At 38.3% G+C, this 16,562-nt stretch overlaps 1 protein-coding gene across 1 annotated transcript; it reads right to left on the reverse strand.

Annotated features, from left to right (window-relative positions):
- Positions 1-9,803: 9,803 nt before the first annotated feature.
- On the reverse strand, positions 9,804-16,562 carry LOC118480404 (transcription factor-like protein DPB). Its single transcript, XM_035975214.1, has 9 exons — positions 16,166-16,562; positions 15,372-15,451; positions 14,768-14,811; positions 12,608-12,670; positions 12,362-12,508; positions 11,695-11,763; positions 11,483-11,581; positions 10,823-10,893; positions 9,804-10,397 (listed from the first exon to the last, which is right to left on the reverse strand). Exons 1-9 carry the CDS (start codon positions 16,363-16,365, stop codon positions 10,154-10,156), a joined length of 1,017 nt encoding a protein of 338 aa, XP_035831107.1. The 5' UTR covers positions 16,366-16,562; the 3' UTR covers positions 9,804-10,153.

Here is a 16,562-nt window from a genome sequence, read left to right on the forward strand (position 1 = left end):
CTGCATATCCAGCAAGTGGACTGACACGCCAGGCAAGTGGCTGACACCACGAGGCAAGTGGCGCCGGCGACAGTCCCCTGTCAGAGCTATTAAAGCAATGGGCTGACGTGGCGTAACCCCCACGGCCGGCGAGACTGACACACCTGCAACGGTGCAGCTCGTCGTCAGCCCATCCATCAATCTCCTCCTTCACTCCTCGGCTATAAATACCGACCCCAAACCAGGTTTGAGGTATCTCTTCACAACTCTCTAACTACTACGATAATCTTGCTTTGCTTCCCAAGCAAACTACTGATTCTCACGCCGGAGAGTGGTAACAAGGAGCACCCCCCACCCCATCCTCCTTGTTACGAGTCACGGCTTGTTTTCTTGTGCAGGAGATCATCCACCGGTGACCCAGCCAGCGATCTCCGAGAGGAAGGGATTAACCCTTCTTGACGAGACCAGTGTGTTAACCCTGCCCGGTTAACCATTGTTTCATCAGTAGTGCAAAGCAAGAATAATGAGGCATATAAGCTTGGCGAGGAATATCAGAATATAGCACACAAGCTTGGTCTGTTGGTTCCTAACTATAGTCTAGGTCTCTAAGACAGCGACCTGGACTAGGTCGTGTCCTGCCTAATTCCCTATAGTTATGGCTCTGATACCATTCTGTCACACCCCAACTGATGGCGGAACCATCGGGGCATGGCACTGAGCGAAACAGATTGTCCAGGAGTTTCCATAACAATTATCATCACTATTTAGTTTAAATTAACACGTCCCATATCGTGTCCCAAATAACAAACAAATTATTACAGATAACAACTAGTCAAATATTCTGTTCCGACAACTCAGATTTAGTCACGTAATACATGCAATTCGGTTAGCGTTCAAACAATTGAGTAGTGTGTTCGATAGGGGTTTTGATAAGTAACTTATGTAACACCCAAAAGTGCTAAAAGCAAAAAGGGATCGAGTATACTCACAGCGATTGATTGATGGATTGAAGGGAGCGCTTGGGAGTAGGGTTAGCCTGAACAGTTCAATAGCATAACGATGAATAACACGTAGAATGGAAACAAGTGTAAGTGGGTTGGACAGCCTGGTCGATCGAACAGTTGGTTCGATCGAGTGGGTTGTTCGTTCGGCTGGACAATCCGTTCGGACAGCCTGTTCGATCGGCCGGTAGGCTCGATCGGTTGGACTGTTCGAGTGGATTGTTTCTTCCTTTGTGAAGGGTGTGTTTGTGTATGATGGCTTGTCCTTTTGAAGTTTTCGTTGTAGCATTTGAGAACACTGAAATGTTCTTACCTTTCAGATCGATCGATCGATCGATCGAACGATCCGTTCGATCGGTCGGCATAACCGATCGGTTAGGAACTCCAGTAGTAGTCCTCATCAGGATGTCACTCGATCGAACAGCCTACTCGATCGAATAGCATGCTCGATCGGGTGGCACTCCTATACGACAAACGAATTGAAAATCGACTAAGTGTGGAAGCATAATATCTCATGATCCGAGGAGTAATGTTGACGAACAGCTATTCGATCGAACAGTACCTCGTTCAATACCATACTTCATGAAATGGTTAAGTGTGGGGCCATATGCTAGCCGATCGGCTAGCCTGGTCGATCGGCTGGCATGTCCGATCGGTTGGGCTGTTCGTTCGAACAGCCTAACCGTTCGGCCAGCATCCTGACCTGGTCGGCCTGTTCGTCTAACACTTGGCTGCTCTGATTATCTGACATTATATTAAGGTACTTTGACAATGAGCTTAACCAGGGAACCTTCGCTCTTACTTGTTTCTCCTGCTCGGACAGGAATCACCCAAATCCGGTCAGTGAACGGTTCGGAATGGCGGTTTGACGTCAAACCCGAAGTCGGTGAACCTCGTGGGTAGAATCCGAATCTTGAACCACTCATCCACTAGAATGATTGGTGAGTTGACTCAAGCTCTGTTTCTACCGGTTTGAAGGCATTGAGTGTAAAAGAGTTGAAAGAAAGTTGGAAATCCTTCTTTCATTCCTTCACAACATGTAAATGTTTAGATCTTTGATAGATCTTAGCTTGTTTATGTGGGAATCGGTTAGATCCGAGCTATTCATGGTGGATTGAAGCCAAAACATGGTGTTCTTGAAGAACACCATGATGACATCACCCAAGTATGCCTAGATCTTGGTGATTTCACAGTTAGAAAATCAAAATGGAAAGATAGAAAGGTGTAGGAGCATGTTTTGATCAAGAAAGTACAAGATTTAGGATGGAAACTTACCGGAATCGGAAGAAATCTGAGAAAAGAAGGGGAGCACGAGCTGGTCGGTCAGAGCTTTCCAAAAGTGGTAAAGAGTGACAATGACAGCCCTATTTATAGGCTCCAAAAGAGGAAAGGGCTGGCCGATCGGCTGGCATCCCGATCGGACAGCCTGCTCGATCGAACAGTCTGTTCGATCGGCTGGGCTGTTCGATCGGCTGACAGCCTGATCGATTAGCAGCCTGGTTCGAGTGTTCGGTGTGACGATTTTTGATATTTCGATTTCGATTGAAGACGATATGAGTACGATAGAGTTTCCTATCCAAATTACTTTCAGTCCCAACTACTATATCTATCATACAATCATCTATACTTCACCCTATCCTAACGTTACCATTTGTCGTAATTCGATTTCGATTGCATTCGGTTTGAGTTTCGAGTTTCGATTGATCACCACACAAAGCACAAAACATAAAGTAAACACGCACAGGTAACACATAAGGCACACACACACATATAACAACAACCAAAGTTCGCGTAATTCGAGATTCGGGTTCGATGATAGTTAGATCGGTTTGATTACTGATTAGTTAACTTTATCGCATTGTTACTTTCTACTATTCACAGTCATAAGTCGGTTCGCGTTAAAACATTCGATTGCTTCGATTCTTTCTGATTACAACACTTACTCCACATAATACAAATAAAACATAAAATAGAGTATTTACAGTCAAAGAAAGTCGAAGTTGACTTGGCCTTTGACTTTGACTTTGACATTTGAAAACACGGGGTGTTACACGTGAGGAGGACAAAAGTGGTCTTTCATAAGCTGCTTAAGCTTGTCCCAAGGCATGGCATATGCAACGTCATTTCCCCTTTTGTTGCGTTCAGTGGTCCACCACTCGAGTGCCCTCGAGCGGAAGACTCCAGTTGAGTTCAAGGTTCGCATCTCATCAGGACAACCACTTTGCAAGAATGTAAGCTCAATTGCATCAAACCAATTCATCATAGCGGTAGCGCCATCTTCGCCAGTAAACTTCAAAGGTTTACAAGCCATAAATTGCTTGAATTGGAATGTCGGCTTAGGTTTTTCGGCCTTCGAATCGACAGAGCCATGTGGCGAATCGGTGTTTGGCTGAATCTTGCTAACAATGTCGGGTATGACCTTAGCCATTTGCTTGGCCATGAATTTCATGCAATCCCTTTGTGACATGGAGTTGGGTTTGGCGTTGGAGGTCGAACCCTTCTTTGACTTGGTTTTCTTGGAAGCGCCGTTGGACGACATCTAAGGAATCGAAAGAGAAGGAAAAGAATGAGACTTGATCATAAATACAAAATAAGTTTGCAAGTTTTAAACATGTAAACATGATGTAACACGTATGGTTCACACAGTTAGTATGATTTCAACAAGTATTCAACAAGTATAAACACGTATGAATGCGTAAAAAGAGTATAAATTTAGTTTGTTCACGAGAATTATTATGGTTTTTGATTGCGCTAGACGTGCGAATTGTGTAACAGTTTTGAAACGAACGAGGTAACAAGTATAAAATCACACATAAATTGAATCACATAAAAGAGAGGATCATAAAACATAGGATTGTTTCGGGTAGAGAAACGTCGACTATTCCAAAGTGAATCGAGAGCCCTTTCGAATTAGAGAAACGTGCTTTGGCCTATAGGTAAGACACTCTCGTCGAGAAGCGATTAACGGTATCTTACCCTTCCAGTTACTACACGTCTCTAATCGATTGAAACAATCAAAACTTTGGCGAGATCGAAAATCGAGGAATGGGACTTAATCGACAAGGTGCGGGTTTCACCCCTAACTTGACGATTTCGTACCCTAATGTGGTTGGTACTCGTCGGGTCAAAATATAATTTCGACACTATGACGAGGGTCCACTAGAGTTTGAATTGAAAATTTGCCATTTAGATGTGGATTTCACTCCTAGCTAAATGGCGAAATTTCGTGCAAAAATAAGAATGAGCGGAATGAGAGTCGTTCACCAAATTGTGGGTTACACGCCTATTTTGGTAAAATCGTCTCTTTTGTATAAAGAGTGTCTTCAAGTGTATTGTGTAAAATGTCTCAGGAAAGACATAATGTAAGTATTAAGACCAAAAGAAGAGCAAGAAGCAAAGAAGGAAGCATGTCATTTTAAGCATAAAACAAGAATGGTCAAAAATATGGTTCCTACTATAGACTAGGTCGAACATGGCAATTATACCTAATTCCCTATAGTTATGGCTCTGATACCAATCTGTCACACCCCAACCAATGGCGGAATCATCGGAGTGGGACTAGTTCGAGATTGTAAGAGACTTTATAACGCTATTTGTGACAATATTTAATTCAACCGATTTCATTTCATAAACAAATTGTCAAACATTACAAGGAAATTCAACTAACAACATTGTTCATAACATAAACATAACAAAATTGATACAACACTTTAAACCTAAATGTCTAAGTGAGTATCTAGCCATCATTGCTAATCCATTTCATAGCATCATCAATCCTCAACCTGTAACATGTTTAAAATACAATTCAATGCAAAAGCAAAGGCGAGTATACAAGTTTAAGAATAAGTATAGCATAAGTTTAAAAGTTTAAAAACGAATCCACATGGCAACTTAGTTTATACAAGATCAACATAACATGGCATGCAATATTTCTAGTCAACCCTCTGTTTACGCAAAATGATATAATTCAACATGACCACTAGTCTACGGGCGGTGCGTTACTCCTATAGCGCTATACATGTCAAATGGAGGCTCGTATAAAGCTAATGACTATAGTATATCACATAAGTATGGTCCACGTATAAGCATCAAGTATAACAACATAGTATTCATGTATAAAGATTGTTTTCGTGCATTGCATAAAGAATAAGTTGAGTGTGGTTTTATAAATTAACATGTTACACCCCAAAAGTGGTAAACATAAAAAGGGGGTTGCGAGTATACTCACGTATTTTGCAAATCTTCACTTGTGAATCCGCGAGTTAGTTGTTGTTGGGGGTAGGAACCCCAAGTCCTTCTACGCGAAAACATATGTATACGAAAGTAATCATTCTTTAGCACAAGTACTTGTTTTTGACACTATGAAACCTCAAGGGTTAATGTTTTCATGAGTAATATACTCATTAGAATCGTAACAAGTCTTATGCCTTAGATGATGTTATTCTAATATTTTGACGAATGAACACAAGTTCACCATAAAGGGTTTGAATATTGGATAGTATATATATGAGTTAAATGCCCGGATAGTCCCTGTGGTTTGCCCTTTTTTCACCTTTAGTCCCTAACTTTCTAAAATTACAGCTATAGTCCTCAACTTTTCAATTTTCGTTCCCGGATAGTCCTTGTGCCTAACATTAGTTAGTTTTCTTAGTTAAGAGGGTGTGAAATAACTAGATTACCCCGGATAGTCAGGGGCAATCTAGTCATTTCACACCCTCTTAACTGAGAAAACTAAATGATGTTAGGCACAAGGACTATCCGGGAACGAAAATTGAAAAGTTTGGGACTATAGCTGTAATTTCAAAAAGTTTGGGACTAAAGGTGAAAAAAAGGCAAACTACAGGGACTATCCGGGCATTTAACTCTATATATATATATATATATATATATATATATATATATATATATATATATATATCAGTATTATATGTATTGTTATGTCCAATAGTCAAGCATGAGGTAGAAGATTAAATCTTCATTGAGGTACCTCTAGTATCATGGAAATCATGTAGGAGGTAGGAAGAACAAGCTTCCATTTAGGTACCTCTTATGGTTCACCACTACAATTGATGTAAAAACATACAAGGAGGGTCATGAACTATGAATAATACAAGAATACAAACAACTACGCTATGAGAAATCATCAAGTAATGTGGGGATCTTATGTTGGACAACCCAAGTTAGTCCATAATCACACCTACATTAAGTCTTGGACTTAAACATTACTTGTAGGTTAAAAACCCTAAACAAAACAGAATATATGTGAGGTTTAACCTCTGATTTCGAATGTCTCAGTCCCCTTTTTAAGCCCAACTAACAATACTAGTGGTTATGCGCATAAGGACGTGGGTTGAGTTGAGTTAGACTCAAGTTAAACAAGTATTAGTAAAGATAAATGAAATCAGATTCAAACAGTGGACTTTGGAGCCTATTTTCCGGAGTTCCAGGGACTTATTTACTGTGAAATACCCATGGAATCGAAGCTAAGGAAAATCCAAGTACATAGGAAAAAGAATGAGCTAAAACGGACAAGTATTGAGTGAGTTACGCTCACTTTAGTGAAGAGTAGTGCTTCTGTCCGAACTTCAGATTGCAGCAACGATTTTGAGTGTTTGAGAGAGTTGTGAGGAGGTTTGTAAGGTGAAAATGACTTGGAGTGGTGTGGTTTTTATAGGGAAGGGTTGGGGTTGGTGGTTGTGAGTTTTTAATGCAAGAAACACACATTGGAAGCAACAAACACACCAAAATGGCCCAATCCCGTAAGCTGAAACGAGCTAGTCACGGATTCACTGTTTACGCGGGCCGCGTAGGGGACAGGGTAAGTTTACGCGGGCCGTGACAAGTGGGGGGGGGGCTGGAGACCAAGTTTTGATTATTTGCAATTTGGCCCCTATAGTTTGCTAATTAGGGTTTTAAGGCCTTTTAGGGACTATTTTCGCCATAAAAACATAGTTTAAGGGCAAATCAAGTACGAGGAACATAAACCAAGTATAATTAAGCGTATGAAGGTTGTATTTATGTATCGTTTACGATCAAAACACGTTTTATGCATAAGTTTCACATATTTGCAAGTTTAGCACATAGTTTCCGAGAATTACGAATAAGCATCAATTGTTTCATGAAATCGAATGTATGAGCATGTATAAAGTATGTACGACATGAATTTAACAAAATATGAGTTTTATTTATGATCATAGTCTGGGATTTTGCAACGATTACAAAGAAAGAATGATTACAAGAACACAAGACTTCCAAAAATAGAAATACGAACAAGACTTGCTATAAATGGAAAGTACAAATAAGCATGGCCTTACAGGGTAGGGGCACTCCACTAGTGATGGAAAACATCCAATCAAGTTCTACCACGTTATCGAGCTTTATTCCATCACTAGTGGCAGATTTTAGTGGAAATGTGCATCACTAGTGATGTTTTCTTAACTATAAATTAACAATAAACACAAATCTTAAAGATCTAAACAATAAAACATACCTTTTTTGGCTTCAAACGCATCAAGATCTGAGCAAAATTAATAGAGCAGCAAGATCTGAACAAGCAAAAGAAAGGGTTTAATTCAACCGATTTGAGGCAAAATTGACTGAAATTGAAGCAAAATTGAAACAAAATGATGGAGAAAATAACGTGCCTATGATCAATTTTAGGGTTTTTTTTTTTGTACAAAATTGAAACCCCTTTTGAGAATTTCTTCAATTAACAAAGCAACAACAACAAGAAGATAGCTTCAATTAACAGAGCAACAAGATGGCCATGAAGTTCAACGCGTGAAGACCACCACGCGTTGCCACATCCACACTTGGTGAATGGTAGCGGCGGTGGTGTATCACCCCATTCAACGCGTGAAGAAATCTTCACCATGGGGCGCCCCGTCCTCTCTAGTACATTGCATTGTGTTTTAAATTATTATGTTTGGTGTTTTTCTTACCAAAATAACCCAAAACATCATGCCTAAGTCCAAAATATGATGCATACATATGTCAATTTCTATGTCTTCTCACACTTCTTACGAAAAATGTCATTTTTACAGGAACTTCACCCAAAACCCGCCATCTATATAATTGGGTAACCAAGTTGGGTAAATAGGTATCTCAGGAAGGTCAGGTATCTATATGTTGATCTCCTCTTACACTTGCACCACTTGTTTTAAATATGATTCTAACCTGATAGGATTCAAAAGGGAGACAATTCATCACTTTGACACCACTAACTTGTTTTAAATATGATTCTAACTTTGATATTATTCAAAAGGAAGACTTGACGTTTGGTTATAGCATATATAGTCAAGTATAATAATAGTGAAGGTAGGTGTAAAAGAAAAAGAGTTACAGGAACGCAACCACTGATTTCGATTAATGCTGTCATCAGTCAGTCACCAGATTTGTAAGGACCATTTGTGAAGATATTATGCTAAAGTGTAGTGCTAGTCCCCCCACCTCATTTTGTCCAGTTTTGTTTGTATTTTTCACTTTTTTAGTTTTACCTTCTTGCTTTTAGTGTGTTGTATCCTTTCTTTCTTTATCCTTTTCTCCGTACGTATTTGCATGGTAGTTGGTTCATGAACGTGGGCCTATCTGGCTCCTCTACGATAACAAGAGTCTTGGTCTTGACTATTTTTGAAGGCGATGCTTTATGTAGATCATGAGCGTGAGAGAGAACCAAGCCATGTCAACTCACACCCACGTGAACACAGAACACCACGTCACCCATACGCGAGTGTTGCGTGAGCAACTCACCAGTGAACACACTCGCGGATGCAAGGCATGAGAACTTAATATAGTGAGCAAGCATGACACATTATTAGGGTGGGTTTACACATTAGATTCTTTGCCGTTCAAAAAAATAACTTTTATAAAGTGACGGCATTTAAGTTTTTCGTTTTTTTTAGTAACATAATATAACACTTGATAAAATTTCGAATATACCGTTGCAATGCACTTTTTCTTTATCTATGATTCGATAAAATTTTACTTCAAACGGGTCATATATAATTGGGTTTTTTTTGTTCTTTACCGTAACAAACCTAATTGATAATGTCCAAACAAGATCAATAACGGTACATTATTTGTTCGTATGGATTTCTCGACGTATCGTAATAGAGTATTTTTTATATGTATTGTAAGCTGTATCGAATGTCAGTGGCCGAACATCCTTACCGGTATTCTTTTTTTTTCGATAAATAAAAAACACGTGTCGATATCCTTTTACACATATCTCTTTTGATTGCTATACCGAGTGCCAGAATCGTATAGATCTTATAACGAACCGAAACAATATCCTACGAAAGCCCACAACAGAGCACGCAAAATTAGAGATACACAAAAAACTCGGTTCCGGACCCAAACCATTTCCTACCCTACCCGACTCGCGGGCACAGACCAGTTCCAAACCCGGGTTTTAGAAAAAGGAACTGACCCAAAACCACCAGACCGGTTCCAAATCTACCCTCTCAAAACGCAGACCCGAACCAACCAAAACCCAATCAAACCCCGATCAAAAACCCAAACGTGCCCGAGACCGGTTCCTACCCTACCCAGTTCTTGACTTTGTTAACAAAACCCGAACCCAGTTCCTATCTGGTTCGAGGTTCTAAAAAAGTCCGGTTTGTGCATCTCTATACAAAATCTCATTAGTTTTGTTTGAAATCAAAATTGAGTTATTATCTGAAAACTCTGTAAGCAATGGGGTAATTAGTTCCAAGTTTTTTTTTAGTAAAGGGGCCAACAGGTCTTTTAAAAAATATTTAGTGTAATGTAGACAATAGCAAAAACCAGAAAAAAAAAAAAAAAAAAAAAAAAAAGAGAAATATATAATCCCTGACAAAACAGCATCATAAATGTTTCCAAAATATGAAAATGTTTTACATTGGGCTGTTGATGTTGAACTAAATCAAGAACATCTACATCACCTTCCACAATACCCAATGACATGCTTCAAATAGTTGATCAAAAATTTTAAAAATAACTAATTAATATTAGTGGTTGAAAAAATACCCTTAATCCTACAACTGTCAAAAAGGGGTTTAGTCAGAAGCCCATAAACAGGCCTGGTGCATTTGAGTTTGCTATGTAGCAAAACGCATCGAGCCATCAATATACAACTGTGGCGCACTTTAAACGTTACACGCCACATGGCGAAAATTGTATGGAGCAAGAAGGAACTAATGCTCGTGCTTAACACGCGCCTTGAGTATACCAGGAAGGGGCGGTGAGGTTGAAGGTCTAGGTGACGACGGTATGGTGGTCGAAGCGAGAGTAGATTGGGGATGTAGTGTCGGTGATGGGGTCGAGCATGCACCAGCGTCCATGGGCGTATTGTTTGGCGTGTCGCCGCCGCCTTTTGATTGAGCGCATAACTTCATTGCCTTGAGAACATGATTATCATCATGTATCTCGAAAGGGGTGCTGCAATTGTGCCAAATGGAAAACAAGTATTAAAGGTAACAAGGCGTCCAGGCCAAATTTCAAATGTCCCTGACATTCTTGAAACATGCTAGTTCTGTCCAAAAAAACTAACGTCTGTTAAAACCTGTTGTTTAACGAAGGGTAAAAACATCATTTTCCTTTTTTATTTTCCTTTTTTCTTAAAAGGAGTGGGATTTTAATAGGATTTAGAAAAAAGGAAAATAAAAGAAAAATAGAAAATGACATTTTTACCCCTCATTAAACAGCAAGTTTTAACAGACGTTAGTTTTTTGGACGGAACTGGCATGTTTCAAGAATGTCAGGGATAGAAATGATACAAATTTGAAATTTGGCATGTACTGGCATAATTGGACAAACCATAGGAACGAAAATGGCAGTTAACTCTGGTTTAATTAATTAATTACCTGTTGAAGTCGAAATGAACCAGTTGCATATCTTCTGAAATTTCCACCTCGACTGTGGCGTGAGGGCGAGTCTGCAATTATGAAACGGCAAAATGAACACGTACGAATTTCCATTAAACCCGAGTTAATTACATGCATAGCATTTTCCATATTGTTAACAAATATTTTCTTATAAATCACGGTTTTTAACCATTTACATGATAATTGGTTAACCCATCAAGATGTAATATGACCAAAAAAAGCCCTTCAAATATGACAAAATAGAGAGAATCTTGTGGTCCAAAACCAATCGTAATAACAACCATTTATACCATAACCTCTTGAAGACCAACTGCCGATTTACCTGATCTCGTTGGTTAGCAGGGTATTAGTGGTGTTACAAAAAAAAACAAGTAGTTTCATACGTTTTATTAAATATACATGTAAAATAGTGTATTTACCAAGGTATTTTGATATAATATACATATAAAAATATTTAAAAAAATTCTAGTGTATCACTATTTATAAAATAGCACCCGCTATTTATCACTATTCGCTATGTAGCATATAGGGTACCTTATCACTATTCGCCATTAACAACTATGCTAATTACTTACATGTAAGTTGCTTTTCATTCTTTCTAGAAACAAACGCAAGAAATATAATGATAAACAGCTGTACCTGCACCAGTATAAAAGGCAAAGCCACACCACCTGTTGGAACATCACCAGCGCTGTATAACTGTTCATTCCGCTGTATCAGATTCTGAAGACCTACATACTTTGTAAATGAAAAAAGACAAATTAGCGCAGAAAAGAATCGAGACACAAGTTATTATTTTTTTATTTAAATAAATCTGAACATGATTTTAACAGAAGAGAAATTATCCTCACTTGATCTTCTAGCTCTCGTAAATAAGCTGACTTCTTCTCGAATCTACTCTGCAACGCAAGCCGATTCTTCTGTGTTTTTAAATAAAAAAGAAGAAAGTAAATGACAAGCGATTAATATACAAAATGTGAAGAGTAAAATGCCATTTTCGTCCCTGAGGTTTGGCCAGGTTTGCGATTTTCGTCCAAAGGTTTGTTTTTCCGCATTTGGATCCAAAAGGTTTAGAATCTTGCCATTTTCATCTGGCTCGTTAACTCCATCCATTTTTCTCCGTTAAGACAGGGGTATTTTCGTATTTTTTTTGTTAACTTAAGGGTATTTTCGCCTTTTTGAATACTTGTACATTATGCTAAATGCTTGTACATAAAGTGAAAAAGACCAAACTGCCCTTTAAGTTAACAAAAAAGACGAAAATACCCCTGATTTAACAAAGAAAATGGATGGAGTTAAAGAGCTGGATGAAAATGGCAAGATCTCAAACCTTTTAGATCCAGATGCGAAAAAACAAACTTTTGGACGAAAGTCGCAAAACTGGCCAATCCTCAGTAACGAAAATGGCATTTTACTCAAATGTGAATTTAAAAAGATTACCAAAAAAACAAATGCACAATAAATCAGTCGCCGAATGTTTTTAAGTAAATGTATAAAAGGTTTGCATTAAGAGCTGACCTTTAGCTCTTCAATATTGTTGAAGTTCGATTGAGGTAGACCCCTCCAATGTATTTCCTTTTTATCTTTAGAGATAATGTCCATAGCCATGAGAACGTTTAATGCATCATATACCCTTCGACGAATGTTTTTCTCGTCATATTGTTGCTGTGATAAGTAATAGAACGAAACAAAAAGGTTAATGCGTAAGCAAAAAAAAATATAATTTTACATGCAAGTATGAAAAGATCTGGCGGTAACGTGAACCTGGTCAGTAGCTTGAACACCGTTTCCGGGGTCTCCAAATTCAGCTACAAGTTCATCGGCAACCTGGAATCGCAAGTGTAATTATAGCACACAACCATATAAAAGTACTAATAATGGAAGTTCTAAACTACCGCTAAAATTCAATGATGAGTAAACTATAATAGCTATAAATAAAAGAGCAAAGAGACATGGAAAAGAAACACAAACCCTAGGCCATGCCTATACACTCTCGTATAAATAAAGGTCTATACAGCCAAACAGCACTAAGGCAAGGCTAAGGCAAACAAGAAAACGTATAGAAAACGCTAAGACCCTATAAACAAAATCTATAGGTCTATACACTCCCCAAAAAGCCCACAACCCTAATACGACGTCTCCAAAAACTCGTATACCCAATCATGACCTCAAAGAGGTGCAAGTCTAGCAAATCCTAACTAGTTCCCCGACTAAAGATGAAAGCCGCATGTTCCATGTTCAAGTAATCTTCACTTGAACTAGAAAAAGAAAACTTGAAAACACTTATAAACCTTAGGTGCCCGATTCATCATGTATACCCATTCATACGTGAATAACAATCATTAAATGTAACAAACCTTAAAAGCTACTAATACAGATAGTAGGACATGGTGCCCAAACAACATAACGAACGAGTGCAAATGACTGATCACTTTAAAGACTATACCTTTTATAAGTAGAACGCGTATGTTTTCCAAGTTCACAAGCATTACAAAAAATAGCTCTCTTCTTCTAATTACTTTCTTCGTTATCTCGAGTCCAACTTATTCAAAATGCGTTTGTGACATACCTAGATGTACTTGAGTTTATGATCCAATCAACATGAGTTTTAGTGGATGCAAGAGCTCAAACCTACGTACCATTAGGAGCATGAGCATAACCACTAAAGTTACACCAAAGAAGATAAGTGTGATCCAGATCACGTGTAAATTTTCATATACCCCTAGAATTCTCAACTTCAATGACACCATTTCTATTATTTCATCTCTAATTATGTAGTTAATATCCCGATATATCAACCGATATATCAGTGATAGATATATCAGTGATATATCGGTTATCGGTCCCCTGCCGAGATAGCGGTACAAAATATTGGTCATAATATCGGTACCGATAATATCAGCGATATCGTCCGATATTTGACTGATATGGGACCGATATTTGATCTATAAATCACCGATTTTCCCGATATCAGTACCATTCTTCTTATTTCTACCGTTCATTTTTTTTCTTATTGTTGCTATTAGTGTTTTAAGTCTTAACTGTTAGTTGTTACTGTTAAATGTTAGTGTTTTAAGTCTTAGTCAGTTCTTACTTGTTACAATTGTTAGTGTTAAATTGCTATATATATAAATTTAGCATGATATTAAAATTACCGATATCTCACCGATATCCCACCGCGATAACGATATCCCACCGCGATAACTGATATCTCAAATATCGGTCCTTGACCGATATCCGATATTTTACCGCATTAACTACTTAAGTACTTAGCTCTAATCATCTAAGCAACGAACTGTTTTGTCATCTAAGCAACAACTATTGCAAGGTTTAGGGGAATCGAAGCTGTGATGTCCTTTACAAGATTGTAGCATTCTCTATATCTCTAATCCGAGGATCTAGAACCACCAATGTCGAGTGGTTAATAGGTGAGGTTTCATTTGTGCACACATTTTATCTAATCTCTTATTCTATCAATGTAATAATAGCTTCATCCAATGAAGGAGTCGAATGAACATTCCACTCACTTAAAACTTACATAGTTTGAGAATAAACGACCACAAGTCGTTACATAAAAGAATCAACACAAAATGGATAATGAAAAGTGATGAAGGTCCTTTACGATACTTGTAGAGAACAGTCAAGAAAAGTACCTCCAATGACAATGAAACACCAGGGTAAAAAATATATCACTACTGAAATTTTGGTACAGGAAAGTACATCCATATGGTAAAAGTTATTTACGTGCCATGACAGTTTTACCATACAATAACTATAACTTTGTTTTTAGGTGTTCATATGTGTGTGTGTGTGTTGTAGGGGTAGAAAGAAGGAATTATGCCCAGTTAGATTAATTAAGAATGAAAGAAAAAAAACTAGAAAGTGAACTAAAAAATACGTAAAAGAAAGTAGAAAAACACTAACCTCATTATAAGTAGTTCTTCCCTTGCTTTCAACCTTCTCGCACACTACGCAAATCAATACGAAAAAAACGTCAAAAATCCCAAAATAAGAGCATGAGTCTCCAAAATATGAATACTGTGTTACGCTTACTAAAATACCTTCGTATCATATCATCATCATCATCATACTCAGTATATCCCACCAATAGCAAAGCTAAGGTAGGGTCTGAGGAGGGTGAGATGTAGACAGCCTTACCTCTACCTCGTAGGAATAGAGAGGCTGCTTCCAATGAGACCCCCGGCTCGATAGTAGTTTTGTATCAAGCCTTGGACATAAGGCACATAACACTCAGCAATTGAGACAAACGCCGATTAGTGCATGTACCCCCTTGTCTTTCGGCTATCAACGCCACCACATGATGCATGATTAACCATCCCCCTCTTTTAACGTTATTTTCACGAAATTAGTAAAATAACGTTAAAATTAGTGCACTTTCACTTTAGCCCCCCAAGCGCCCACACATATATACATTATATGAGCATACCGCGAGCGGGGCGTATACCTTCGTATCATATGCAAGTGTAAAAAAAATTTTCTAAATATAGGAGATAAACAAGCTACAAACCTTTCAAGCTGAACTGTCTGAGACCTCTACCATTTTTATCCCCTCCAGTTGCACGTGGAGCCCGTTTCTTCTTTATATTACTGCACAAAGATCCACTACTTAACTACTAACTTGTTAAGCCTTAGTGTAAACATTTGATTAACCAATTAAACATATAGTGTTTTACGCCCGTTTCCCTTCCTTTTGTCTACTACATTTTCTCAGCAGCATAATAACTGTATAGATCTGAGCTTAACCTTATAAGGAGTATAGCCGAAAACAATCACATTTTAATAACATAAATGCACCATATATCTTTATCGTTATACATTACCTTTCACGAAAGTACTATGCTACTATCTAAAGTTGAAAACTAACTTCACTTCATTCACCCTAACACAAACACATTTGTTGGTTCAAGAAAACGTCTACGCAAATTCACAGTTTCTAAACACCCACGGGCGAATCTATTAAGGGCTCAGAGCGTGCCCGCGATACCCCTCAACTTTCTTGGCGAATTGCATAATACCCTTGAATGTAGGGTACAAAAGAAAGTATTGGGATACCCCACAATTTTTCTTCTACACCTACACTAAGTAAAACTTTGAGGCATACAAAGTCAACACTCCATGTACCCCCCCCCCCCCCCCCAAAAAAAAAAAAAAGTCTTACCCCCTAAATTCCCAAATTCAATTGTCCAACTTTTACATCAAACAACACCAAAATAATACAAAAATAAACTGCAAACTGAACCCTAATCTTATACAACATTCAGTAAGCAAGAATTAAGTAAAACTTAAACCAAATGTTCTGACCTAACAGCCCCTTGAGATCCAGCATCATCAGCATGAATATCAAGATGATTCAACTTGTAAGCAGCGGTAGAAGGTGAGCCAACACTGCCACTAGTGGAAACAGATTGAGCAGAAGCGGTGGTGCCCCATGAACGGCCTCTAGAAAGAAGTGATGATGGGTGTCTGTTTCCAACATCTTGATGATTATTGTTCAAACCCATCAAGATTTGTCAAAATTAAGAGGTACCCAGATGGTAAAGTAACTAGCTTTGAAGGAAAGATTAGTGATTTAGGATGTGAAAATGAAGGAAAACTGAAGAGAAAAAAAAGTGGATATTGGTGCCGATTATTATGGGTGTTGGTGATGGTTTCTTTGACGTGGTGAACGCACAACTCAATAGTCAATAGGTAAAGGAGG

The sequence above is a fragment of the Helianthus annuus genome, chromosome 7 (assembly GCF_002127325.2).
Source record: "Helianthus annuus cultivar XRQ/B chromosome 7, HanXRQr2.0-SUNRISE, whole genome shotgun sequence".
Lineage (NCBI taxonomy): Eukaryota > Viridiplantae > Streptophyta > Magnoliopsida > Asterales > Asteraceae > Helianthus > Helianthus annuus.

Coding starts and splice junctions, on each gene's coding strand:
- LOC118480404 (XM_035975214.1), bottom strand. CDS start 16,365: ATGGGTTTGAACAATAATCATCAAGATGTTGGAAACAGACACCCATCA. Junction 15,452..16,165: donor GGATCTCAAGGGGCTGTTAG/GTCAGAACATTT, acceptor ATCTTTGTGCAG/TAATATAAAGAAGAAACGGG. Junction 12,671..14,767: donor GAAGAACTACTTATAATGAG/GTTAGTGTTTTT, acceptor TTGCGATTCCAG/GTTGCCGATGAACTTGTAGC.